This window comes from Pleuronectes platessa, chromosome 16 (assembly GCF_947347685.1).
Source record: "Pleuronectes platessa chromosome 16, fPlePla1.1, whole genome shotgun sequence".
Taxonomy (NCBI): domain Eukaryota; kingdom Metazoa; phylum Chordata; class Actinopteri; order Pleuronectiformes; family Pleuronectidae; genus Pleuronectes; species Pleuronectes platessa.
Window position 1 is genome coordinate 7,158,403 of NC_070641.1, and position 26,345 is coordinate 7,184,747.

Genomic DNA, 26,345 nt, shown 5'->3' on the forward strand with positions numbered 1-26,345 from the left:
CTTCATAACCCATGAAACTCAGCTAAATGATGTCTTTCTCTGTTCATACAATGTAAATAACATGCACGCATACTCATTTTACACACATATTCCCGTTTTCCTTTACTATCATTAGAAAAATACCACAACACTGTGACTTTATGTTCCCACTCGGTAGCTAACCCACCACGAGGCTAAGCTAATTCACAGAGCTATTTGCTAATACAGATAGTACTCACCGGGACAATAAAATAATAAAACAAACACAAGATGTTCCCAGGGTCGCTTCAGTGGTTCACCGGACTTTTCTCTGTTTACACAGTTCCTCCTTTTAACAATATAAAGTGTATTTTTTAAAGTTTCATCACTCCAAAACCTCTGTGTCTCAATTATCGTCCTGCTGCTCTCTGTGTATTTTTCACACACTACCGCAGCGTCTCTAACGTGAAGGAGACGGGACATGCGTTGCCTTAACCAATAGCAACTCAGCTAAACTGAAATGAACCAATGAAATCAATTTGAAAAGTTTTTCTTCACAGGACCATCTACTGAATCAAAAAGACCTCTGAGATCAAATGAAATGATCAATGAAATGAAGAATAAAATAAAGAATGTAGTTATGAATTAAATAATAAATGTATAAATTAAATAAAAAAAATTCTCAATGAAAGAACATATTTCTAACATATTTCTCATATTTGTAACACTTTCTTCCAACATATTTAGTAACAGTTGGGTTTCTTTTTCCAACAGGTTACACATAGTTTCATGCAATGGTAGATTTTTTATAATCCCACCAACCAATAAATGGACAGGGGCAAAAACGAATCTCTCTGATGGAGGTAAAAATGTCAACCTCACGGTGGCACTCATCTTCTGGAGACCTTGATTTGCCTGGACAATACAGTGATCAAACTTGTTGAGGCTCTTAACTGTTGAAATGAAGCGAGTCATTTAGTTAGTATAAAATCAGATGCCTACAGACAACAGTACAACTATCCAGACTGAAATATCTCAACATCTGTCAACTCACTTTTTCTCAATGCATGGTCCCAAGATGTTGAATCTCATAGACTTTGACCCCAACTTTTCTCAAGCCTTACCATTGGATGAAATGTATGATCTTGAGTGAATAAATCTCAATAAATGTTAAATTGTCACAAAGTTTGCTGCACACATTCATGTCCCCCAGAGGATACAGTGATATAATGTTGGTGGTTCCTTAACTTTTTCTCTAAAAGCACCTAAAGTTTAAATTAATTATTTGTCTTGTATCAAAGTTAATTATTAAATAGCTGTACACTATTCCGATTAGCCTCAGGTTGACTATGTGTCAATTAGCAAATATAAATGGTGAATCTCGCAGCCTGTCACATTTATCTTGTGGTTCCAGTACACATGGGGATGCACCATCTTTTGAAATTACCGTATAGTTTCCTTTTGAAATCCATAAACCAAACAAATTGAGTGATGTAAAAGACTAATGTGGAAAAGAATAATGTGTGAGCGTGAGGTCAGCAGATGTTTTCCCCAAACATCTATCATCTCCTTCACTCTCCTCTGTCAGCAATTCGTCTTCATTTGTGCAATAAACATGTTATTAAGATGTAAAGACTTTCTCCCCACATGTACACACACATTACGGATGGATTTTCATGTGAGACTGTGCACATTATGTCATAGGTCTTATGGGCTGCGGCTGCAATAACACAGAGAAACGCTCAGACATGTAATGTAGCAGAATCTGGGGAAATGAAAAAACACAAAGAACTTTGCCCTGGATTATAATAAGCACATTGTAATCTTTTTTTCATTAATATGCATCAAAGGGCGTCTGGAATATAATTTGCCATTTGTAATGGATAATGTGGCAGGCAAAGATTTGTAGAGGGGGGAGGAGCGACAGTCTTGGACGAGCCGCAGAGGGTGAAGAGAGATGGAGTACAACTGAAGCAGCGAAATACAAAGAGTCAGTGGACTGCCATGGGTTTCTATTGTTTCTGCGGAAGGGGAGAGAAGGAATCCTTTAATCGAGGTGCCACAGAGTCATTAGAGCCAGCGGACGGATGTACACAAGTCTCGCCCAAGGAGCCCCAAAGGCAACAAGATTATGAAGATTTGATATATCTGCTGGGAGGCAGAACACGGTGGCTTCATATCGAAAGACAGGATTAGTTGGCCTTTCATTTCATCTCCTTTCGGCCTTGCCTCGACCATGAGGCTAGAGCACGGGCGGCGGGCTTCTCTGGCGCTCACCCTCAACTTCGTGGCGTTTGCGTTTGCCTTATCAGCGGTGACCACCAGCTACTGGTGCGAGGGGACCAGGAAGGTGGCCAAACCCTTCTGCACAGGGCCGCCGATGAAAGCGAAGCAGTGGTTCTGCATCCGCTTCAACAGCACCAACATCAACGACACTCGGCTGGTGCAGTACATCTTCGAGACGGGGGAAGAGAAGTTCCTGCTGAGGAAATTCCATGCAGGCATATTTTTCTCCTGCGAGCAGACCGCCGACATGAACGGTAAGACACCTGATCGAGGCTTATCCCCCTCGGCATCAGCGAGGTGTTGAAAGACAGGAAGTGATGATGGAGGAAGCCCCTCGTGTTGAATGCAGGTTAAATATGTCACTCACTGGAGTCGGTCTGCTGACTGAACCACATCAAGTCAATTTTGTGTAAAATATATTTTCAGGGCATTTCGTCCTCATTAATTGATATTCAAGAAAAACACCTAACTCCAGGAAACTGCCAAAGTTAAAATCAAACAAAAACTCAGTATCAATGACACACATTGAATGTCTTTGTTTATCTCAGGAAGTGTTTTTATTATCTGAATCCTTAAAGAAAAAATGCAAAATTCATCCTCACTACAGAGAAGTTTTTATTAGATTTATTTTGTTACATTGCTAGCACAGCAGTTCTGGATTAAAACCATTTCTCCGAGCATTGCATGCAAGCTGCCCCCTTGGGTTTCATAAGCTCTGGTAATAAGACTGAGAAAAATAATTTTGTATTGAGGATTTACACACAGTTTAAAGGCAAATTCCACCATCAGGAGCAGTTTATTGAACTCAGCTCCTCGGTTTGTAGAAACTGATTTAGGTTAATAATTGATTTGAATGATGAGTGTTTTAAACTGTAACTGTTTTAACTAGATTATAGTCAGACAACTTTATTTCTAGAAAAATAATTAAATACATTGAGCTGATTTAAATCATATCTTCAAAAAGAAATCTTTGTTGAGCTATTTTTACAGAAATATCTTGCATTTTGTTGAAATACTATGACTATGAACTATATACTATGAATTAATTTAATTTTGATGACAAATTATTGTAGTTTTTGTTAAAATATTATTAATTGTTTCCTCTAAATATTGTTTAATATAAGTTTATACATTTCCAGCTTTACTTTTAATATAACACATTTGTCTGTCTGTCTGGTACTATTTCAACTTTGATTTAGTAATATAACAACCCTCCCTTGAAAATTATAAACTTTATTTTTGAGTTTAATATTCTATCTGATGTTCACAGCAGCTACTCAAAGATATCTGATTATAACAGGTTTATTCCCAGAAGATGCTGCACATTTTTTAAATTCACATGTTCTCCCTATCTTATTGTTTTTCTTTCGCATTTATTTGACAAGAGGAGAGAGTTTTTATTAGATATTATTAAGTAAATGTTTTTTTCTATAACAATAATCTATTCATATTTACTCTTTGGATCACAGGGTTTGACTGTCGGGACTTCGCAGAGATCGCACCAGAACATGAAAGAGGTCCGTAAAAACTGTTTTTTATTTTTACTTAAGTTATTCTGCTCTGCTACTTCATATATCTACTCCACTGAATTTCACACGGAAATATTTTATGTTTAATCAAAGTTCATTTATTAGATTCAGATTTAGTGTAGGCTATTTATACACAGTATTTTCAGAATGTGGTATATTCTCTACACGAGTTTAACAAAGTCTTCCTGCACTGCTCCAATTGGCAAAGTGCATGAAAGTGCAAAAGTCAGGTACTTGTTACTAAAATATGATTTATTGTGACATTTTCATTAGTAGCTGTCGTAAGGCAGGCTCCTCCTCCTACTTCTGTGTGGCCTCAGGTCAAAACTATGTCTCCAGTGTCCCTGTTGACGGAAACATTTTTACCAGACACAGTCCTTCAGACCTGACATGATTTGTTGAGTTAATTGGCAACTTGAATGAAAAAAAAATGAATGATGGGTGAAGTGTTTAACTCCACAAAACACTTTTGTAGTCTCAGGGGTAAACAATGTTGCAGGCAAAGTGAAGTTTTATTCAGACCTAACTAAACAACAGAAGAAAAAAACAAAAACATGCCTCGATACTGCTCGTGTGCTTTCATCCAAGTGTCCTCAAGCCCCAACATTTGTATTTGACTCGAAAAAAAGTCATTTACACGTGTTTTAAGCCTAATAGTCCACTACAGAAAGAAGTGATGCTAGTGAACATAGTGATGTGAATGGTTACCCAACGCGAAGACATCAGAGTACATTTAGGCTAGACACATGTTGTAAATGACACCGTTTCGAGTCGTTTATGAATGTCGGGGCTTCCTGACATCTGGATTTCACCACACGAGCAGAATGGAGGCATGTTATGTTTTCTTTCTGGTGTTTTTTCACTTCCGAAGAAGGACTCCCCTTTACTTAGTACAAGTTGTATTGGATTTGGCTGCAATGCGTTTTACCCCTGAGACTCAAACTCTGGACCCACCCCTCCATTGGCATAGTGTTGAGTAGATAATGAGTGAATTAAAATTTTTGGTTAACCGTCCCTTTATAGAATCAAGTTTGTAAAAAGCACAACCATGTGATAAAAAGTAAACCTTTGGGGGTCTTGGGTCCCTGGGGGCAGTTGGCTCCTTTGGCCCATTGGTGAACCAGCTTTCGCTGCTTCCCTGATTTTATAAATCCATCAGGGCCAGATGGTCATATTCAGAGCTCCAAACCTTAACAGGAGCAGACCTGTCATATCCTCATGCATGTCTGCCTTCAGACAAGTGGGATTATTCATCAGCGGCCGGGTGTTACGAGGACAACACGAGTGATTTCTATTTCCCCCGCCCTCCCTCTGCTGTCTGTGTTCACAGGGGTCTTGTGGTTGTGTATCGTTGCTGAGACTCTGTACCTCACCCTGCTCTTCACAGGGGGCGCTCTGTTGACACTGGAGCAGTGCCCCTGCTTCAGCATCATGAACAAACTGAAGCTCAGTGCCTTTGCCGCTTTGTGCACCGCCCTGTCAGGTAAAGCCATGGTGCTCTCTGTTTGTCACAATGTCATCAAATCATGTGGACAGCAGGGGTGCTGTGTGATGCTTGAGTTGGTGATTCCAAATGTTTCTGAAAGATAGCAACTGATGTCGACCTCGTCCTGCTGTGATAAACCGGCGACACACAGAGATCTTGTGGCGAGTGTGATTAGAGTTACAGTTACACAAACATCGCTCTGAGCCAGTGGGTGTGGCCACAGACCTGTAGGATCTCCACTTGCATTAAACAGGATCAAGAAAGAAATGACAAATATGCATTAGTTGTAACAGTCTTTATCAAATCTAGATATTACTTATATCTGCTGATATTTCCATCTCATTAAACTAAATATTGTCTATGCAATATTAATTCTGAATTTTAACTAAATGTCCAGTTGTAAGTTAATATACTCTTCTGTCTGAATCTGCTGCAGTGGTTATTAAAGTTGCCACTGAAAATATTTAGATTTGATATGGTTTGTATTTAACTATGGATGAAAAAGGCTATTGTTACACATTGTGAACACAACATAGATTTATATCATTACCAATCAAATCAACTAGTTGAACATGCGGGGGTCTCTCTGACAGGACCCATACAGCGGCCTGCCACAGATAAACTATAGAGAATGAGTGTCGATATTATAAATAATTATGGTTATGTTTACGAAAAGGTCATAGTTATCTGTGGGGGATTTACAAAAAATACCATGTTGTGGTTTTTGGAGAAAATAAGTTTAATTAAGGTTGGTTTGGTGAACTTGTTTGCTAACTGTTCATTATTAACACCTCTAGTAACATTAGAGTATTTTTGTATCCTTTATCTCCTTTTTTGGTCTCCACCCCCTCCTTAGCATAATGTCTAAATAGTTCCAGTTTTAGCAACCACCCAAAGTGCTTCAAATCAGTTCATATTCATTCATTCGTTCACCAACATGTTCATACAGCCATTCAGTGTCTTGGCCAAGGACATTTCAATACTTAGGAAATGAACCACGGACCTTCCATTTAGGGAAGAACTGGCTCTACTTCCTGAACCACAGCCGCCCATTGGAAAATCTAATTTCTCTGTTGTTTCACTGCGCACAGTCTTTATTAACCTACAATCCAGTTGCACACTCAGACGTCAGAATGACACAACAAGCAGCTGATGTTCAGTTTAATGGGTTAAATATATATTAAAGCTGTATATAAAAATGAAGAATATTTAGAGTATCTACATTTTGTTATAACGTGTTGTTAGTTTTCCTGCTTCAGCTTGGTTATAATACTGTGAGGCAAAATCTTTGATGAATGATTTCCCTTCCAAAACGATATGTGTGTTTTGAGATAGAAAATTAATCAGAATAATCAGAATTTTTTGCTATGATTTGATTCATTACCACCAATTCTCGTATAAGAATATCTGCAGGGAACAATAGATGTGTTTTATGTGAAGATAACTTGGCTGTAAAAGGGTAAAGGAGCAGGGCAGCAGGTCAGGGCGACTGGAGGAGGTGAAGCTCACTTGGATCAGTGGAAGCAGAGTGGTTAACTGCACTGCGTCCACTCACCGCCATAGAGGATTTTCTGGTTTGTGGACTAATCGGATTGGAGTGGGGGCAGCGGTTTTGGGTCGTGCCAAGACCTGCCCATAGAAGTCCCCTCTCACTCCCTCCAGCCCCCCTCTATTCCCCCATCCCTTGACTACCACCCCCCACCCTGTTGTTACGAGTTAATCCCAAGAAAATCAGCTGTAGAGGGGCAGACTGCTGCATGAGAGAGGGCCAGGATGCTGCAGGATGATAACAGAGACAGAGCTGAGTTCCCTTCATCCAGAGCCTGTGTGGATACCACACATCACAGCTTCTGTTTAGGGCCTTTAGATACATGTAGGAGCCTGTCAGTGAATATGCATATATAACTATGAATTTATATTTGTTAGTTAGTTTCTGTTAAAACACTATAAACTAATGATTTTCATTTTTTGTTAGTAACACGGTGCATGTAACATTCTAAGGTCTACACTTTAAAAACCCAATAATAATTCATAGTAGGGAATTCATACACTGTAAATAAAGATGGACAATGCTTCTCTATATCCTCCCGTGTTCCAGAAATGAAGCTTCAATATCCTGGACATGTATGCTGCCACCTTATACAGTCTCAGCTGTCAATAATGACTTTTCAACCAATTTTTATCAGATGACCAGTTAAAACAAAACTTATACACTTGAACAGACATTAGTGAGAGAAGAACTACCTAAATAACATAAAACATCAAACATTACAAATCTTTGGGATTAATATATTTAATGTGTACTATCACTTTTTGTGTCATCCATATTTATTTGTAGACTGTGGGTGAAAATTAATCAAAACACCAAACAAAAACACACTATCACCTGAATCTGTGGCTCCTCACAGCTGAGCGGTGGTTCAGCTTCTTTCAGCACATTGTTTTGGATACAACGTGCAACTGTACTGTTTGAGTTCAATCACATCTATTTTAAACTCTGTTTCCAGATGCTGCAGGCAGCTGTTTTCAGTGGAAAAGCTGTGCTCTACCTGCTAATACCACCAACCAGCTAAAAGACACTTTAACAGAGGCTTAACAGAGTGAAGCATTTCTCAGCTGAAGAGCCTGATTATTTTCCTTTGATCCATTCGTTTCACATTTGTGTATGTTACTGTGCCCTCAGGTGTAGTATATGATGATGTGCTATGTATGTATATGATTTCATTCTTACTAATCTCTCATTCTGCTAATTTGCAGGGAAACCCTGCATTTCATTTTGCTTTCATACAAAAGAAAGTAATGCCACTCAGGCTCTGATTTGTCTGTTGCACTTTCCACTATGTTAAAAATCAGCAAGGACCAATGCTGTATAGTAAAAAGTAGGGAGCCATTAGAAATTGTATTTGTAATATTCTATAATAATTGAATACCAAATAATCCTAGACATGTTTTCACTTGTGTGTGATCGTCTAAATTGCCTAAATTGATGTTGATTTATTTACCATAGAATTAGCTCTTTATTTTTTATATAGGGACCAGGTCCTCTCTACGGAGGGCGCCATATTTTTTTCACTAAATTGTACACACTGAACCTTTAAGTACTAAGTAAAATAGGTTTCAGGGTTTTCAGTTACATATTCCTGCAGAATAGTCACTGATCCGCTCTCGTTCTCAGGCCTTTGTGGGATGGTGGCCCACATGATGTTTACCACTATATTCCAGTTGGCTGTCGCTATGGGGCCAGAGGACTGGAGGCCCAAGACCTGGGACTACAGCTGGTCCTATGTGTAAGCACTTTTTTACTTCTACCTAAAATGTTTAACTGTAGAGCTTTTGGTTCCATCTGATGATTTTGATGCTGTCGTTTAATTTGATTGGTCCAATATCTGGGAGGCGGGCCCTACATAGTTCGTAATAACACTAGTAGACAGGTTAACAGATCAGGGGTGATGTTGTTTTAAGCACTGTACGTTTCTATGTATGTTAATTTGTGTACTGCATGAGTGCTGAGGTTATAGCTGTACCTCTTACTTTAAGTTTTCACTGTCTGGTTATTTTCCACATGTGGAGCCATTAAAGAGAGACCACTAACAAAAATTTGCCCTCGCCCCCCAAAATACAGGAGAGACAAGGGGAGAGTCCTAAACCACCTACGTATTCCTCTTGAAGTAATAGACTTTCTATAGTTTGCCCAAAGACTGTAAAGAAAGATGGCTGACGCATCTCCAGTTCCTTCCACTGCCCAAAAATTAAGCTAAAATATCTCTGATTCAGATGGCCCAATCTTGCATTTCTACTGTCCTTTGGACCCAAAGTTAGCAAATAAAAAGTTATAACATTTGCATCAGAGTCACTTCAATCCAACTCTTTTCTCAAACCTCTTCGCAGCTTAGCGTGGGGCTCTTTCGGCACCTGCATGGGCTCTGCAGTGACTGCACTGAACAGGTACACGAAGACCATCGTAGAGTTTAAATACAAGCGGCGGAACATCGAGAAGAGCATGATGATCAAGAAGAAGATGATGGAGCTTGACCTCCCCGAGCAGATGTGGGACATGTATCTGACTGCTGTGCCCGCTGACACAGAGGTACCGCTACAACTGCCAATCAACGGCCTGAAGCCCCCAACAGGAACAACGTATGTGATGGAAAAGGACAGTGTACAAGGAGAAGCATATTGCTGAGAATAGATTGACCCAGTCCCTGTGCCTCACTGGAAAAGGGCTGATTTTCTGGACAAAGAATCTCCTAATGTTTGTTTGGTTCCTCGTTACACATCAAATGTGTTACTGGGAAACCAGAGACAGAATCTTCTTTCTGAAAGAAGACTAATGTCCGTGCTCCGGGAAGATTTTATGCACGTTTTCCGAAACCCTCCAAGTATGAAATGAACCAGTACAATCTGAAATCATGGGAGAATGTGTAACCATTAGTTTAAGCGAGATAACCATAATCTCAGTGGAATTGTTACTGTGCTACACTATCATGGGTGGATTACAGGGTCAGAGGGGCCCAAAGTATCAGGGGGCCTCTGGGCCACAGACTGTCAGTGATAATATAGAAATCCGATTGAAAAGTCAATCAACCATGAACAACAACAGAGAGATTAAAAAAACAAAAAAAACATTTAACATAAGAGGTTTGTATGTATTATGGGTGGTGGGGGGGGGCATGTTAAATGTTTGGGTGCAAGGCCCCTCCCATAAACACTAATCTGTAAAGAGATTACATTTGTCAATAGACTTTATTTATGCATGTTTAGAGCAACACTGTTAATCACACTATTAATCACAACTGTTTCTTATGAACAGACTTGTTTAATCATGCACCTCATATGCAGGAATGATGATAAATCAGTTTAACCTGATTTGCCCCATTGCCTCACTGCAAGAAGGTTCCCGGTTCAAATCCCAGCCTGGCCTATAGGTCTTTCTGTGAGGAGTTTGCCTGTTCTCCCCGTGTTGGTTTGGGTTATCTCCGGCTTCCATCCACATTTCAAAGACACGTAGACTTGGGATAATTGGAGACTCTAAAAGGTGTGAATATGAGTGTTAATGGTTTGTCTTAATCTGCAAATATGCTTGAGTCAAAAAGTTTTACATTTCTGATGGTGCTCACTTGGAATGATCTGTGATGGTGGGTGTTGCTTCTCTAATGCGCAGTTTAATTTCCTAATTTTACCCACGTTTAAAATGTTGTCGGAAGAAATTTACATCTCAGTCAAATTTACATCAGGAGTTTGCTCTTTATGTGTCTTTGCAGATGCTGTGTTTGATGGTCACAGCTCCACTGACTCATCCTGAGTTTTTATGATTGATTCTTCTTGGTGTAATGGATAAAAAATGAAACACTGAAAGCACCGGGCCCAAAGAGGACTGAGGGGATATGGAGACCGAAATCTGTTGGAGTCAAAATTCTGCACAAATAATGGACATGTTTGAATTTCTAGCTCAACACAGATACAGTATCTATTTCTGTAGTGTCCCAGTATGACTGTCGCTGAAGTTGTCGTGACAATGCATAATAAAATGTGTGAATGCTTCTAACTGCAAGGTCCGCCGCTGAAAACACACAAATCCAATTAAAACCTGAAACTCAAGCTCAGTCACGTCCGAGCCTCATGTCACATCCTTGGACTCGCTCCCCTGCAGATGACCTGACGCTGCTGCGCTTCGGTCCAACATGGTTGTGCCGCAACTTCTGCTGCTGTGGCGGCACAAGTAATCTCATCTGGTGGCGAGGAGCCAAGATATACTGTTCTCGCCCAGCATGTGCGGATTTCATCTGAGATTCGAGGCTCATGGTGAGGCCGAAGCTAGGAGGGAAAATTGCAGTTTCTTATGACATTTTTGCAGCTCGTTCCTTCCAGTTGGGATATAATCTGCAGCGAAGCAGCAACTGCTGGCACAAGTTTCACAGAATTCCTATTAACCATTTAGTGGCGTCTCACTGTTAAATCGTTAAAAAGGTTTGCAATTTGTGAACATTTAGGTTATCATCTAAACTGCCTACAGAGCTATCTCATAGTTCCTGTTGTCAGTAGCCTACGTGTGTTTTTAACCACACCAGCAGCACAACTGTATTGGTCGATCTGTTGGTCTGTTAGTTCACCGCTTTGGTTCAGACTAAATATAATAAATACTACAGGGTGCACTGTTGTGACATTCAGTAGATAATCATGACGCACTGAAAACCACTTCCATGATCCAGACTCACCCACTTGAGACAGTATGGAGTTAACATTTTCTGGTATTGGTTGAAATGTCTTGCAAGTGGTTTGTGTAAAATTTGACATATTCAAGTTTTTCCTCAGGATGTTATTGTTCCTCTGGCTGAAGAGTGCGCTGTTGCTCAGCTGCTTCAGTTGAACGACAGTAAGATTTACATGGGCTTGTTTGGTTTCTTTCTCCATGCAGGGTATAAAGAATTACAGTGCCTTGCATAAGTATTCACCCCCTTTGGACTTTTCTACATTTTGTCATGGTATAACCACAGATTAAAATTTATTTCATCGTGAGTTTATGTAATGGACCAACACAAAATAGTGCATCATTTGGAAGTGGGGGGAAATATTACATGGATTTCACAATTATTTACAAATAAAAATCTGAAAAGTGTTGAGTGCATATGTATTCACTCCCTTTACTGTGAAACCCCTAACAAAGATCTGGTGCGACCAATTGCATTCACAAGTCACATTTGCAAGTCACATAATTAGTAAATAGGGTCCACCTGTCTGCAATTTAATCTCAGTATAAATACACCTGTTCTGTGACGGACTCAGAGTTTGTTGGAGATCATTACTGAACAAACAGCATCATGAAGACCAAGGAGCTCACCAAACAGGTCAGGGATAAAGTTGTGGAAAATATGAAGCAGGGTTAGGTTATAAAAAAATATCCAGAGCTTTGAACATCTCTCTGAGCACCATAAAATCCATCATAAGAAAATGGAAAGAATATGGCACAACCGCAAACCTACCAAGAGGAGGCCGTCCACCCAAACTGAAGAGTCGGACAAGGAGAAAATTAATCAGAGAAGCAACCAGGAGGCCCATGGTTACTCTGGAGGAGTTGCAGAGATCCACAGCTGAGGTGGGAGAATCTGTCCACAGGACAACTATTAGTCGTCTACTCCACAAATCTGGCCTTTATGGAAGAGTGGCAAGAAGAAAGCCATTGTTGAAAGGGATCCATAAAAAATCCCGTTTGGAGTTTGCCAGAAGCCATGTGGGAGACACAGCAAACATGTGGAAGAAGGTGCTCTAGTCAGATGAGACCAAAATTGAACTTTTTGGCCTCAATGCAAAACGCTATGTGTGGCGAAAACCCAACACTGCCTATCACCCTGAGCACACCATCCCAACAGTGAAACATGGTGGTGGTAGCATCATGCTGTGGGGATGCTTCTCTTCAGCAGGTACAGGGAAACAGGTCAGAATAGAGGGAAAGATGGATGGAGCCAAATACAGGGAAATCCTTGAAGAAAATCTGATGCAGTCTGCAAAAGACTTGAGACTGGGGCGGAGGTTCATCTTCCAGCAGGACAATGACCCTAAACATACAGCCAGAGCTACAAAGGAATGGTTTGGATTAAAGAATGTTAATGTCTTAAAATGGCCCAGTCAAAGCCCAGACCTCAATACAATAGAGAATCTATGGCAAGACTTGAAGATTGCGGTTCACAGACGGTCTCCATCCAATCTGACTGAGCTTCATCTTTTTTGCCAAGAAGAATGGACAAACCTTTCCATCTCTAGATGTGCAAAGCTGGTAGAGACATACCCCAAAAGACTTGCAGCTGTAATTGCAGCGAAAGGGGGTTCTACCAAGTATTGACACAGGGGGGTGAATACTTACGCACCCAACAGATGTCAACTTTTTTGTTCTCATTATTGTTTGTGTCACAATAAAATTTATTTTGCACCTCCAAAGTACTATGCATGTTTTGTTGATCAAACGGGAAAAAGTTTATTTAAGTCTATTTGAATTCCAGTTAGTAACAGTACATAATGGGAAAAAGTCCAAGGGGGGTGAATACTTATGCAAGGCACTGTATTTGGGGTCTTATTTGGGCATCAGCCAGTCCTCCCCGTCTCATTCATAGCTAGGGGAGGACACTGCCGTCACACCGCTAACTGGTACCACGAAGACTTCAAATCACACATGCATCCCTGCTTTGCCTCCCAGTCAAGTATTGGATTGAATGTAAGATGCTGTCAAAATCATCATTTTATTTTCAATGGTAAACAAGTTGATAATCCGGTTCATGTTCGCTTATAAACAGATCATGTCTTGTCCATAAATACATACAAATTATCACTTTATATTACTTTAAAAATAACCCAACATCATCAATATCTACTCCTTATACCTGATACTTCAATGTTTTTTCCCCCCCAATTAAGAATAAACAAAAATAATAATAATATATTAAGGATGCATGATTAAAAAGATAAATCAATTTGATAGTTTCAGATTATCAAAAACACATCAAAATTAAATTATTATAAAGCGGCAACTTTCATCTTAACTTCACTCATATCAAATTTATGATTCTTCAAAAATGTAACTTATTCTGTGCCGCAGTTTGATGGGTATTGATCGTATGAAATGTCATACAATTCCAGAGAAAAACAAATACTTATACAATTATAATGCCTCCATTTGGCCTCTGTAGTGTTGTAAAAGGAGGTTATAGTTGACTTGAGGTAGCAGTGATGGTCCTCAGCAGCAGTCAGGGGATGACTAGGTCTTTAAACTGCTGCACCGGGTGCTCCTCAATGTATTTCTTTATGTACCAACAGGAGACACGAGCCTTGAGGTTTTCTTCAACCAGAAAGTCCATGGCAGCCTGTAAATAGAACGTTAAATACTTTAATAAAAACAGCATTTAATATCCAGTATTAACCCCTACATCGTTTGTTCTGGACCTTCTGACATTTCAGTCTAATCTGCACCAAAATAACCGATGTGAAAGGTTCCACCCGGACCAACACACTCAGTCCGGATCAAACTGAGCAATGGCTAAGTTTGTTCACAGCGTGAAAATACTTTTTTGAATGTTCTGACTTTCAGACCAATTGCAGGAAGTTAAGACAGCATTCGACAATAGAATAAGGAAAAGAAGCGGAAGTAGCTCCCAGGACTGCTCATAGACTTCTACTCCAACTATATAATCTTTAACAACAAGGACATTCATTCACATGCTGGATCTCTGAGCCTGAAGCTGTTGACGACGGTAGTAAAACCATAATGAACCAAATCAAACAGTTCATTCATTTTCTCCATTCAAACAGAGACTACCACCTGCTCAACGGACAATATGCCAGATGAGTGTCCATCTACAAACCCATCAATATCAAGTACAGGTAGATGAAACCCATGTAGGTTATGATAACAGGAGGTCTATGTACACAACATTATTTAGTGCGCTCCCTAAATCACGATGTGAATCCAAAAATAACAAAGACACAGAGCTTGGTTCAGCCTTTCACGTGTGTCCTCACATTTTTACCTGTGACAGCAGTGCAGCGACACCTTGGCCCCTGAACGTCTCTGGTACAAAGGTCGATATTAGATCCACCTCCTTCTCTCCGGTGAATCTATAGCTCAGTACTGCACATTCATGGGCCTCTGTGGATTAAAGACACACAGGTGTATGATACTGGGGTGTTGTACAGATGTGCAGCAGCTGAATGAATTGACCAGTACTAGAAACTAAATACGCTAAAGTATTCTACTCAAATACAGTTTGGATCTACTTTGACTTTACTCAAGAAAAGTGCAAGTACTAATTCCCAAATTATTTGCTAGTGAAGAGACATTTACTCTCCTAATACACTAATATTTGTATTCATATAACTTAGGTCCAAAGTGTTAACATTTTATATACAAAAATATGTACAATTGTTTATAATAATATTAGAAGAAGAATCATTATCATAATTGTTATGATGATGATGACTCTATTATTGTGTAGTTATTATAATAATTGTTATTACTATGATTATTTCTATATATACGGTTGTATATATTTTTATATAAAATGTTACCACTTTGGACCTCAGTTATTTGATTATAAATACTTATTGACTAGCAGACAATAACAATTATTATTATTATTATAATTTGCATTATTATTATTATTCATTTTAATCATATCACCACTCCTAAAATGTGACTGATATCTCTGTGGAGAGTTTAACACCCCAGCAGAAATATATTTATTCAGAACACCACCAGTTTCTACCATTCCTGTAATACTGTGGACATTTAGGCAGAAACGTACTGAAATGTGTTACTGTCAGTGAGAATACTGACACCGAACTTGTAAGCGACTAAAATCAAATCGTTATAAACACGTGTCATTGGCATCAGCTGTTCCAACGGTTTGCGACGATCAAAGACACTTTAAATCCTCTGTTTTTTAAAGGAAGTTTTGCTGAGTGAATCCTCCATTAGCTGCAGCCCTGCTCGTGTATTAATGGTGTGGATCGGGTCCAAACAAACAAACCAGGGATGTGAGTAATTTCTACAGATGAATGATCAATGGAGAAGAAACGTGCTCCACGGGGCCGCGGGGTGGACGCCGGCCCCTCTTACAAGATCTCCCGCCACAGGGAGCGCCAGCCCCGGGTGGAAGTGCCTTACCGGCCCCGGTGCCCGGAGAGACGGAGAAGCGCTGCCTCGCTCGGTCATGTTCCACCGTCGACCTGCAGCTGGAGCCCGAAGCGGCGAAGCAGACCGGACCCGAGCGGAGCCGGAGCCGCAGCGCGGAGAGTCTGGACAACATGCTAAAGGTCGCAGGCACAGGAACAGTCACCCACTGCTGACAGCATGTTGTAGGGGTACAGAGGCGACACCAGAGGGCGCTGCATGCTCACATGAGAAATATTAAGAATCAAGAATACAAATACTTTACTTTGTTACAAGTACATTTCCCGAATTAAAATACTTACTAAAATAACAAGTACAAAGGAATATCAGCGAAAATAAAACTGGAGTCTATGTGACCGTAACATTATAATGAATGAAATATAAATCTAGATTAGTAATTGGTGCCAATTAAATGACATTATGGCTCCGGGAAAAATCTCCTCAGAAAACGTACACATTTTATTTAAAAATTATTAGAAGAAGCTATTTCCTAATAATTTTCTTCATTGATCTGAAAAGTATCTAATCACTGGAAAAAAAGGAAAAACTTGCAGATTAATTCCCTTTAAATATATCCCTTTAAATATAATTGTACTTATAATTATTCCAGATTATATTTTTGGCAATAAACTTCTTTGTAAATTACATAATAAGATAATAATGATTAAGTGGGATTGCCAGACATATGAAATAAAGCGTTGCCAGTTTTTCTTTCAGCACATGTAGTCTTGGTGACAGCAATAAGTTGGATACATGCATATAATACACATAAATACTTTTATTGATACTCATATTTATTATCATCCAAACATAAGAACAATTGCAACATTTTCTAAGCAAATTCCTCTCTTCCATGATCATGTTAAGTATGTGAAGCAATAAAATATACAGAAAACGCTCAGACATGTGTAAATGTACATTATATAGTAACAACCTCAACTTTTTTTTAAATACAGGCTATATCTTTTTTAAATCATGATTTTGCACATAAGTCTGTTTAAGACCAACAATACATTCTTTACAGTACTTTTTTTCTATAATTTCCATTGATTTTTTTCACCAGAAACCCTCAGGCCTTAATCTCCATGTAAACAGTACAGACCAATACACTACATCTTCTCAAAGGTACCAGAGTTCTTCACTCCTGCAGCCATCACAGCGAAGAACACGTTAGGGAAGAAGGATCTGGCGTAGACGGCCACCTTGGGGAGGGAGGGAGCAATTATCACCTCTTTCTTCCTGTTGTTTAACGTCTTGACGATCTCAGCGGCTGCTTCGTATGGGGAAACGCCGAGGGGTCTCTTAGTGTACAGCACTGCAGAGACAGAGCCAGGATGGTTACGATAGAAAAACTAAGTCAGGCAAATAATACAGCTTTTAGTTTTTAAAGACGTACTAAAACCTATTAAACTTCAAATTATCCAGAGATTGTTTCATGAATGTGAATTTTTTTCTGGACTTACTTACTGAAGTATTTGAGTGACATTATATGTCACTATGTTTTACTGCGCTTTATTTATTTTAAATGTTGTAGTTAGTTGAAAAGCCTATTCATCCAAATGTATCACAACCTCCATGCAGTGTCTCGTGACCCCTCAGGGGATGCCAACCCCTTGTTTGGGAACCTGTGAATTAAACCACCTCAACAGTTAGTGTGTAAACTTACACTTGACAACATTAAAATACATCTGTTGGTAATTCAGTGAATCAGTAATAATATTCCAATAAATATATAAAGAGATTTTTTTTATTTTTAATACATATTGAACATGTTGCTGATAACATATCTGTAAGGTTTTTGTATTGTTTTTAATTGAATTATTTGCATTTTCTCCCCTTTGTAAATTTATATAGAGCGCTGTATACCTGCTTTACCGTTAAAGTAAAGTAAACATTTTCAGAGGCGACCAGAGCACAAATTCAGCCTAAGTCATCCTCCAGGGACAATTAATTATTTTTCATGGTATTCAGACCTGAAATTGTAAAGACACTTGTTGATAAATAATGTGTTTGATCATATGTCTGCCTTGTTTCCTTTGATTTTACTCACGTGACCAGAAGGATTTGGAGGAGGCTGCCTCTGTGTTACCAGCCGAGGTGCTGCTGATGAATGTGTGGTTGATGGTGCTGACGGAGATGCCATACTCTTCCACCTCAGCTCTCAGGCAGTCAAAGAAGGCCTGAACTGCATGTTTGGAGGCTGCATCTGAAAAGGTAGCTCATCTTAATGCCCCAACTACTTACAGGTTACACATTTCAAATCTGGCAAGCAATCACATAAAAAATCCAAAAAGAGACATAAAACAACCACAGAGATGCAAAACAACCATGAAGACACACAAAACAACTACAAAGACACGAAACAACCACAAAGACACACAAAACAACTACAAAGAGACCAAACAACCACAAAGAGACACAAAACAAGTGCATAGATGTAAAACAACCACTAAGTTAATGGTACTAAACTGCTAATTAGCACTTGACAGTGCTGGGGATTTTATTAATTCATCAGGTATTTGGTCATAAACCAAAATATTGGACAAATTGTCATCTTAACCTGAGGGTATAGCGCTTGAAGAAAAGTCAGCGGATCATCACCATTATTACAGTTCATTACAGAGGGCAGCATGAATATCCAACTAACCTGCTGTTTGCAGACATATGTTCCTTACAACACTAAAAAACTGCAGCACTAACAGCTACCAAGACCTTTTGTGTCATATATTTAAAGGAATTCATTCAGTTAAGTTCATCAATTAGTTCAAAACATTTCACTTAGAGGAGGGAAGACTCACATGTAGATCGAAAGGGAACAGCGAGTTTCCCTTGGATACTGTTGATGAGGAGCAGGTGACCAGTTCTTCTGGAGATCATGGACGGTAGCACACCTGCAGGACGGAAACACAAGCAAAGAAATGTGTTAGCACTACTGTACCTCTGCCGCATGAAATCCTAACCGATAAGTTTCTATCATAGACTCAATGTAAAGTTGGATGAAATAACAGCTCCCATTAATTTGAGCCAAAACATCCGGTTCGCCACCTGGTGGGTGGCTGCAGTAAAGGTCATAAACCCTGCCTCCTCCAGCAGATTGGACATGGATCAAACTAAAAAGTACACATAAAAGTTCTAATGCGTTTTTTCTATCAATCCGTCGAGCTAGACACTGATAAATTTTCAAGTGTGTGTATGATGAGTTTGATTTTGAAACGTTATGATTTTGAAACGTCAACAAAGACCTAAAAATGGCGACTCCATTCCTTGATCAGTACTGTACAGACTCTAGCACTAATTTATGTTTCAAGTACAAGATGGCAGCATTCCTACCCAGATTTTTTTTTTGTGTATAATTTTGAATAATAGGAGAAGGTGGAGATGTGTCGTTCCATCCTTATTTAAAGACTGTTGTTTCTATCCTCTACCTTTAGCCAGTGTGACTGGTCCAAAGTAGTTGTTGTCCATCAGGAGCTTGTCCATCTCCAGCGACAGACTGTGTGCAGGTGCTTTGACCTTCATGCTGTTGTTTAGCATGAGAACATCCAGGCAGCCGTAACAGTCCAGGATCTCTTCAATGGCGTCAGGCATACTCTCCATATCCCCAAAATCCAGCAGCACCAGTTTAGGAGGAAACGTCTGAGGAGGAGATGGTGAAGTATCAGCATTGGTAAGGATATCTGCAGTGATGGAAAGTAATTTCTACAAATCCTACTTATGTTTTTAGTCTCTTGACTTGAATGTTTACATTTAATGCTGCTTGTTTCATTTCAGAGATTTTTACCCCATTATATTAACAGTTTTCATTGCTTTCTAGAATTACATTTTAGACTTAAAAACATAAGCTGAGCATCAACAATTGAGCATTGATTGCTATAGATAAAATCCGGCAAACGCTTCTTTGAATTTTATAAAATAATATTTTCATAATGTAAAATCATAAATTGTAAAGTAACCATAGCGATCTGTATGGAGATTATATTATAAAAATAAAGTACAAGTTCCTCAAAGTGTGTTTGAGTAAATGCAATTAGTTACGTAGTTGCCTAGTTACTTTCCCTTTATATTGAGAGACAAGTTTATCGGAGCTCTACGTGAAAGATCTGATTACTCTACTACTGTAGGTCTGTGAAGTTAATGTGATCCATTGAGTGTTCAACCAACCGACCATCAGTCGTGATTGATTAAGTTTCAGTTCTGGTGCACTTACTACTGTGGGGTCTGAGGCATTCGCCAAATCATCAGCAAATTCTTCAAGCTTCTCCCAGTTTTTCCCACAGAGGATCAACCTGGCTCCTCCTTTGTGGAACACACCTGAGCATTCTTCATTATGAAAGTCAAAGCGAGTTAAAAACAAGACAGGACAAGTGTGAAATCATATTTCGATCATAGATACTGTGTTAATAATAAGGACGCCGGTTGTTACCTTTTCCGAGCCCAGATAAGGCGTCAGATACAACCACCACCTTATTGCGTACAGACGTTTTTGTCAACAGACCAACAATCCAACCGTAGAGGTAGAAAAATCCAGCTGTCAGTACGACAACACAGGGAACTAGGAGAACAGTGGTCATCCATGTTGGGTCCATTTCTTGGAGAATATGCTGGGAACGATAAAAGTGGGAAATTGGAAGTAAATATGAACGCACACAATATTTAAGTGAAAGCTCATTAATTTAGGAAATGCTCACTTTCTAATACCACTACTTTACACCTGTCTATGAAGGTACAGAAAACAGATGGTTAGTTTAGCTTAGCATAAGGACAGGACACAGAGGGAAACAGCTAGCCTGGCTCCCACTGTGAATAATGTTGACAGATCATTTGTATAAAAGCAAATGTCTTGAAAATGAATAAACATTTTATAGGGACAATTCATTCTTGACAATTTCTTCGCCATTCTTGTTTTCATATTTCAGTTTTTGCTCAAACTAAATAAGCATTTATGGTAATAAATTAGCTTTAGAAATGCTGGTATAGGCAGGTTTGGATGGCTTTGTAATACGGCAGGCTAGACTTCCATCTATTTTATTTGACTAATTGTGCTAAGCTAAGCTAGCAAATGCCTGTGGTACTTACATATATGCTGCCCTAAACCCCAAGTGGTGATGTTAGCATCAGGTTTATGTTGTTAGAGCCATGTTTAAAGATGTGAACATACTTTGTGGAAGGAAAATAATTTTTCTCTGGTGATGAAGATGAGATGAGATGAGATGTCGGAGAACATTTTAGGATCTAATGAAAGTGACTTAAAGGAAAAGGAACGTTTCCTACCCAGAGGCTCTCCGGCTCTGTTACATTGGGATCCATCTCTCTCTTTACAACCATATTTAAATCTAGATTTATTCTTATAACTCTGAAACAAAAACAGATAATATATATTGTTTCGTATACATTTAAAGATGAAAACATTGTTAATGTATTTATACAACATGCAGTACACTTAGAAATTTGGTAACATCAAATACATTCCTACAAAGGTACACAAGGTAAAATCACATTCACAATCTATGAAGATGCTATTAAGTTTTGATTATTTGATTATTGTTATTTTGAACGTAATCACATTTAAAACAAAAAAAATCCTCTCAATCTAAGTTTCAGCTTAATGAATTTCGAATGTGATCAAACCTCATATACATATACTACAGACACACAACAAATTAACAAAGCAATGATAAAAGTACACAAAATGTCAGTAGAATTACTAACTAAAAAATATGCGAAACGACCTAAGGGACAAAATGACAGCAAAAAGACATAATGACTACACCACAACTGCAAAAAGATGCAAAACATCAACATTGCATATCTTGCTAAATAATCTCTTAAGAACAACAAAACAACTCGTAAAAATATGGATACATCAACTAAGAAACGCAAATACAGCAGCACAAAATGACAAAAAAAGAAAACATTTTTACAAATTAGTACAGAAAGATGCAAAATAACTATAAGAGGACACAAAATGACTTCTGCATATTAAGAGATGCATAATCACAAAAGACAAAATGACAACACCAATATTTTAAGAAGATGCAAAACAAACAGAGACATGCAACTTGATCACGAAAAGATAAAATGACAACTAAAGGATGCAAAGTCATTTATAAACACCTTCTAAATTAAAATCACTACAAATAGACAGATAGACCATCAGAAAGTGCAAAACAACAAAGAGAGACACAAAATGCAACCAAATTGTTTCATAGCAGTTTATGTTTTGGGGTCTTGCTCCTATATAGAACTGGTTAGGGTCATTTTACGTTTGTGTCCAGGGGCCCGTTTTCCATTCCTCCTCATTGTGTTTGAGCTGCAGATTATTTCACATCATCAAACTTTCCTTCGTTTAAATCATTATATGTTACTCCACTTTGCAGTTTTCCTCAGATTATTGTAACCAACACTCACATGTTCTATTTGCGTCAGACAGGGAGAGTGGAGATTAACTTTTGGTTTAGGTTTACCATGCAGAGCACCAGCTGTTTGTCCAAGAAGAGACTTCTAAATATAAAGTGCCCTGGAAATAGATACTGAATCTCTCACAAAGGTTCAGTGTCACAGGGTACTCGTCACAGTTATTTCACATCAAGGTAAAGATATCCACAAACACAAAAGAAAACAAGAGCACTTTTCAATTCCTGCTGCAGCTTTTCCCGGCACACATTTAAATATTAATACATTGCATCACTCTCAGGAAAATCCTTTCACGGTATCTTCACACTTGGCACAGGAAGAGAAGTTCGTTTTAAAGTAAAAGAGCCATCTGACCTCGATATTACAAGAAACGAAACGCAGCCAGCACTTACTGCGTCTCAGGCCTCTGCTGGCGGTGTTTGATTCCTCTCCTGAGGAGCTGGAGCAGCTCGACTCAGAAGCTCAGTCACAGAGTGCCTCGGACATGACAGCCGCCTGGCCACAGCAATACTTTGGGATTTGAGGTCTTTTAATAGCAGCACAGCTGAGTCAGTTATTTTCCATGCATGTTGTCAACATGTAGAATTACAGAGGAGTCTGGGGTAGGGGGTGCTCCCATCGGCTGCTGTGCAGCTTCCTATAGGTGGAATTAATGATAATTATACACATTTTGTATTGTGAATTTTCAGAACAGAAACAAGTTTGACCAGAGTCATGCAGTGGATTGTATGTTGGATTGTGTTTAACCAAAATGCTGTTGAATACAATTTTGAACACATTTCTTGGCACTAATTACTTTGTTTCCTAAACTTATAGGCTACAGTTTATCACATGGGTCTAACCTTTAAGTGAGCTTCATTATTTTAAGTAACAGGAACTGATGATTAATGAATTGATCTCAAATAAAAAGAAGTCAGACATCTTTTATTTTAAATCTTTAAAAAATCACTTATATGTGAATAATTTTTAAACTGTTTTGACTGGTTCTTGACATCAGAAGCAGTTTGACTCTATAGAGAATATTGGGTAATTTCTCACTGTTTTCTAACATTTTATTATCTAAGTTATTGATTGATTATTGAAGAAAATATAAGCACACCAAGGTTAATCTGTGATGTAGTTCTCTGATGAACATCTTTGCCTGAAAAATTAAAACAGCATCAAAATACAACTGAGCTCAGGAAATAATTCAGATCTTAAAATGATAGACCTGTCTGGGCTGATATTAAAAATCAGTGCATAAATTTTCCAGCAAATTTGCACTTTATCAAATCACATGGACACATACCCCAGTAAACCGTGGGCTTGTGGGTAGTTGTATTCATTTTTTGTTTGTGCACACCACTATTATAAAGTAATTGCAAATAGTGAGATATGTATCATATCTTATTTGTTCATGTTTAGCTTCCACAGGGACATACCACTATTTTCTATATGTTTATATTGTTTTTTAATAATGTTATTGTAAATTTTAAGAAATGCTGGTCATTGTTTTTTGATTTTTTTGAAATGTTAAAACCCCAAAACACTGCATATGTAAACTTTGGTGTCCTTTTAATCCTTTTACCTCTTTTGTAATTGAGATAAGTTTCCGTGTGTGTGTGTTTGTAAGAAATGAAAGGCACAAAAATTCTTCCAATCAAGTTTTAAAAAGAAAAATATCTAAACCAGATGTTTTCCTCATCACAATAACAAATTGTTGATATGGACAATAGCGTTAGGTTCTGCCGTTTATTTGAAGATTATTTATCATTTCAAACTAGTTTGAGTTTGCTATTGTGTTATCATCACAAAATGTTGTCCTGGAGACATGTTCCGCAGTAGCAGGAACCTTAATATTAGTGCCAGAGCACTGACACGGTGAGGCCCTATTGAAATTGCAAGGATTATTAGGGACCGAGCATTGACAGGGTGAGGCCCTATTGAAATTGCAAGGATTATTAGGGACCGAGCATTGATAGGGTGAGGCCCTATTGAAATTGTAAGGATTATTATTATTATTATGATTATTATGATTATTATGATTATTATTATTATTATTATTATTATTATTATCATTATTATTATTATTATTATTATTATTCAGACAAATGAATTGGCTGCTCAAATTCTTACCAAAATTTGCAGAAAGTTAGAAAGTGATGATAAGGTACGTATTCTGGAGGAATTTTCAATGGGCGTTACAAAATGGCCTATCACAACCATCTTCTGTCTCATGATCAGAGTCCAAGCCTGAACAGCTCTATATGTCATTTAAGTTAATGTTCAAGGATTAATAGGCCATTTCCATATATTGTTACCTGTCCATATACCTGTATAGGATAAGTGAAAGGAAAGAAAATGCATGACATTGTTTAGTATTTTTTATTCAAAGAACTGTTGTAACTATGTAAATTGATTCTGTGAATTATAAACAATTCTCTATGAAGCTGACGCAGAAGAAACACCGTGTCCGAGTCGCTTTATTAACATCTCCCCTTTCCAGGGCACAACACCTCCAGCATGTTTGCACCTGTTATCATTATCACAAGTATTGATCACCAGCAAAACGACCACCAACCAGACGTGCAATCTGTTATAGTTCACATGTAAGGTAGCACTCTCTAGTCAGGATCTGCGTAGATCAGGTCCTAAATCTCCCCCTGAACAGTTTGCCCATGGAAGAGAAGAACCGGCCTAAAGATCCTTTCTTTTTAGGTGGAGGTGACCTCAAGTGAATCCTCATTTCATCAATGAAGATGGAGTCAGTCATCTGTGTCTCCATGAATTGCAGAACTTCCTTCGCAGTGCCAATTTTGTTAAGCAGTTCTTTGAACACGGCCTTGTGGATCTTCTCAACATTTTTGAATGTGGTTACGATAATTTTATCGTGCTTGATCTGCTGCTTTGCCTTCTCAAAAAGATGTTTGATAAGACTGTGCGCATCTATCAAACTCGGTGGTACTTTGGCCTTCTTTATAGTATACTTTACCAGTCCTGTAATAACCAAGGCAAGCTGTATGTCAGCTAAGTTCGGCGTTGACATCCTTGTTGGCTCACAAGGAGGCCTTGGCTTGACAGAGGTTTTGCACAAACAATGTCTTTGTGTCATTTTTTAATCCTCCTTAGCGTCACATTTTTCGCCATCACCACCTCCATCATCTGAAGATTCATCTCCAGAATTTTCATCTTCAGAAGATTCATCTCCAGAATTGTCATCTTCAGAAGATTCATCTCCAGAATTGTCATCATCTGAAGATTCATCTCCAGAATTTTCCTCTTCAGAAGGTTCATCTCCAGAATTGTCATCTTCAGAAGGTTCATCTCCAGAATTGTCACCTTCAGAAGGTTCATCTCCAGAATTGTCATCATCTGAAGATTCATCCCCAGAATTGTCATCTTCAGAAGGTTCATCTCCCGGATTATCATCTTCAGAAGGTTCATCTCCAGAATTTTCAGCTTCAGAAGATTCATCTCCAGAATTTTCCTCATCAGAATTTTTATCATCAGAATTCAAACTATCTGAATCCCTGTCATCCATGTCCTCTTGAGGGTCCTGGACTTCTTCATCACAGTGGTTGATGGTAATAACATCTGAATCAGAATTTGCATCATAACCATTCCCATCATCTGAATATTCATCTCCAGAATTTCCATCTTCATCATTTCCATCATCAGAATTTTCCTCTGACTTTCTCAGATGTGAGATACGTCTTACTTGGTCACTACTGTCCTCATGAAGGTCCTGGTCTTCTTCTTGACTGTGGGTGGTGGATGAAGTGCGCAAGCAATTTGTTATATTGCCAATTAGAGCAATCACTGTGTTTAAAGTTTCTGGACTATCACAGTTTCCCTCAGAAGTGTTTGAAAGCATAATGCCTATGCGGTTGTTTATGTTGCTCACAGTCTCTCGAGCAATTAACCGGCTGAATTCACATAGGCTCTCACAGTAACTTCCTGATTCATCCAATGGAATGTGACAGAAGAACTGTGGAAGGTTGTCTTTCATGTTCTTCATGACGAATTCTTCATCTAT

At 38.6% G+C, this 26,345-nt stretch overlaps 3 protein-coding genes across 4 annotated transcripts; 1 reads left to right on the top strand and 2 right to left on the bottom strand.

Moving 5' to 3' along the window:
- The first annotated feature begins 2,194 nt into the window (after window positions 1–2,194).
- On the top strand, window positions 2,195–10,564 carry LOC128458864 (germ cell-specific gene 1-like protein). The gene is made up of 5 exons (XM_053443894.1): window positions 2,195–2,498; window positions 3,714–3,761; window positions 5,104–5,256; window positions 8,435–8,546; window positions 9,148–10,564. The coding sequence occupies exons 1-5, from the start codon at window positions 2,195–2,197 to the stop codon at window positions 9,440–9,442; spliced, it is 912 nt and encodes a 303-aa protein (XP_053299869.1). The 3' UTR covers window positions 9,443–10,564.
- A 2,907-nt stretch (window positions 10,565–13,471) lies between these two features.
- LOC128458617 (protein NATD1) lies at window positions 13,472–16,052 on the bottom strand. Its single transcript, XM_053443515.1, has 3 exons — window positions 15,911–16,052; window positions 14,775–14,893; window positions 13,472–14,111 (listed from the first exon to the last, which is right to left on the bottom strand). Exons 1-3 carry the CDS (start codon window positions 16,050–16,052, stop codon window positions 13,995–13,997), a joined length of 378 nt encoding a protein of 125 aa, XP_053299490.1. The 3' UTR covers window positions 13,472–13,994.
- A 714-nt stretch (window positions 16,053–16,766) lies between these two features.
- Window positions 16,767–22,855, bottom strand: dhrs7ca (dehydrogenase/reductase (SDR family) member 7Ca). 2 transcript variants are annotated; one of them, XM_053443883.1, is made up of 8 exons: window positions 22,723–22,821; window positions 21,188–21,269; window positions 20,340–20,517; window positions 20,124–20,236; window positions 19,342–19,552; window positions 18,715–18,807; window positions 17,967–18,122; window positions 16,767–17,231 (listed from the first exon to the last, which is right to left on the bottom strand). In XM_053443883.1, the coding sequence occupies exons 2-8, from the start codon at window positions 21,239–21,241 to the stop codon at window positions 17,026–17,028; spliced, it is 1,011 nt and encodes a 336-aa protein (XP_053299858.1). In that variant the 5' UTR covers window positions 21,242–21,269; window positions 22,723–22,821; the 3' UTR covers window positions 16,767–17,025. The 2 variants fall into 2 exon arrangements, with proteins under 2 accessions (XP_053299858.1, XP_053299857.1); XM_053443882.1 differs by lacking the exon at window positions 21,188–21,269 and having other exon boundaries at window positions 22,723–22,855.
- Between the last annotated feature and the right edge of the window lie 3,490 nt (window positions 22,856–26,345).